Raw genomic sequence first — 2,500 nt, 5'->3', positions numbered from 1 at the left:
TATATGATGCTTCCGGTTGCGCTGTATATACCAATGTTTCTTCAACAGCATTAACATTAACGATACTGATTTCCTGCGACTGAGACAGGTTTTGGGATCGAAATACGGGACGACGATATCACAGCAATACTAATCGCTCTATCACCCTTTCCGCAGAGTGTCGCTGACGTACCGAGTGAAGTCAGCGCACAAGATCAAGCTAACAGACAAGCAGCTGTTGCAGTGGCTGACACCTATGTTGCTGATCATGGTGATCTACCTGAGCGCCTGGTCCCTCAGCGCCACGCCCACCACGGTGGATCTCCACGACAGCGGCGGCCTCAAGTTCCTGCAGTGCGAGTACAACTGGTGGGATCACTCCTTGGCCATGGGTAAGGCGCCCTCTGGCAGGGAGATGTCTCAGGAGACACTGTAGGGCGTGAGGGCGTGGATGGAGGAGAGTGAGGGCGGGGCTATTTCAATGTACTTCTAGGGCGAGGCAGAGACGCATAGTATAGTTCTTCATGAAATAGTTCCTCGTAGGTACAGTACATTGCCTCGGCGTGGTCCTCGCACAAAGAATTCTGGATGCGTCTGTAACATGTGGCAATGTGTATGCATGTGTGTGTGTGTGTGTGTGTGCAGTTATGATGAAATGCGATCGGAAACAGACATTAATAGGAAGGGAACTTTTCAATAAAAAGGTACTCGTAATTCATATAGGAAATTGTCAAGGTGGGAAATATCATCATCCAGATATCAAACGAGTTATAGATCCATAGATGGCACTGAAACAAAGAAACCGCTGCAATAAACCACGTTAAGAGCATAGAGCATCCTCAGTATCTGCAGACTAACCCCTGGACTCCTGGAAGCATTGTCCTCCCCATATAATACTTTATGATAGAAAAAAAGAATATATATATATACATATATATATATATATATATATATATATATATATATATATATATATATATATATATATATATATATATCGTGTTGCCGTTGTGAGCCTTCGATGTTTTCCAGGCGAGGTGTTGTTCCTGATGTGGGGCGTGAAGGTGTGCTTCAGCGTGCGGAAGGCCGAGAGCTTCTTCGACGAGGCCACTTACATCTCGTGGGCCGTCTACAACATCGCGGTCGTCAACATCGTTATGGTCACGTTTCAGTGAGTGTGGCTCGCTTTCTTCCCGTGTGCTTGCTCGCACACACGCACTTGCACACGCACATGCATATGCACATGCATATACATACACACGCATATGCATACACACGCACATGCATACACACGCACATGCATATACATACACACGCATATGCATACACACGCACATGCATACACACGCACATACACACACACACGCACATACACACACACACGCGCACACACACACACACACACACACACACACACACACACACACACACACACACACACACACACACACACACACACATACACACACATATATATATATATATTTTTTTTTTCGTGTGTATTTTTTGTATGTATATGTATGTATATATGCATATATACATATATATACACATATATATGTATATATAAACATGAATATATACATATACATATACTTATACACACACACACACACACACACACACACATATATATATATATGTATATATATATATATATATATATATATATATATATATATATATATATATATATTTATTCTATATGCGTATGATTTTATGCACGTATATATATATATAATCTCTCTTCACCTAACGAAGCCAATCTCTAACATCTAACAAACACCCCCCCCCCCCCAGTCTGCTGATCTTCCCCAACGCAGGACCGGACATCAAGTACTTGTTTGGGTTCCTGCGGACACAGTGCAGCACCACCATGACTATTTTCTTCATTTTTGGCCCCAAGGTGAGTGCGGGGTTGAGTTTGTTACACTTGGAGTATACGCTTTTTAGTTGATGCTTGGTGTATGAGGGTTGTATGCTATTATTATTTTTGTGTATGTTTGTGATTTTTTAGAAATTATTATTTGTTATTTTTGTATTTATGAGTTACTTATAACTCATCGTTTTAACGAATGAGGAAAAAATAGTATATGTAATAGGAAAGCGCGACCAGTGCATATATATAGACTGTGAGGAGAAAGTACGAAAATCCGTGCACGTACTAGTATGATTTCAAATCGTAATATTATAAGTAACTGTACAACTCGAGGTTCAGCATAGCAATTTCTACCATGCCGTGAAATGAACTGCCCGCTCAACATGTGCTACCACCATCCGTCATGTTATCCATTTCAACATATCCCGCACGCAAACCTCGCTTTTTATCGGGTTAAGAGTGTATCAGAACAGGACAGAACGATAAATTGCCGATTCAATTTTAGCCTCACGCGCCATAACGAACGGAATAGAACGCAAATGTCAACGCAGCGCTTAACAGGTTTGTTTTTGGTTGTTTGCCGTTTTCCACCAGAAGGGACGTTGGGGCCAGCGTTCACTGTGGATGCTTTTGACATTTCCA

At 41.7% G+C, this 2,500-nt stretch overlaps 1 protein-coding gene across 3 annotated transcripts in view; it reads left to right on the top strand.

Moving 5' to 3' along the window:
• Window positions 1–2,500, top strand: part of LOC122260668 (putative G protein-coupled receptor CG31760) — a 266,410-nt gene that overhangs the window by 255,218 nt on the left and 8,692 nt on the right. For all 3 annotated transcript variants that reach the window (XM_086552612.1, XM_086552611.1, XM_086552613.1), the window contains exons 13-15: window positions 157–371; window positions 1,012–1,150; window positions 1,780–1,885. In XM_086552612.1, the coding sequence (XP_086408738.1) occupies window positions 157–371; window positions 1,012–1,150; window positions 1,780–1,885 (460 nt within the window). The remainder of the gene's footprint in view (window positions 1–156; window positions 372–1,011; window positions 1,151–1,779; window positions 1,886–2,500) is intronic.

Source organism: Penaeus japonicus, unplaced genomic scaffold, assembly GCF_977035675.1.
Source record: "Penaeus japonicus unplaced genomic scaffold, GWHDUDI00000001_assembly GWHDUDI00000027, whole genome shotgun sequence".
In the NCBI taxonomy this organism is placed as follows: domain Eukaryota; kingdom Metazoa; phylum Arthropoda; class Malacostraca; order Decapoda; family Penaeidae; genus Penaeus; species Penaeus japonicus.
Note: the sequence above shows the minus strand (reverse complement) of the source record. Positions and strands in the feature narration are given on the sequence as shown.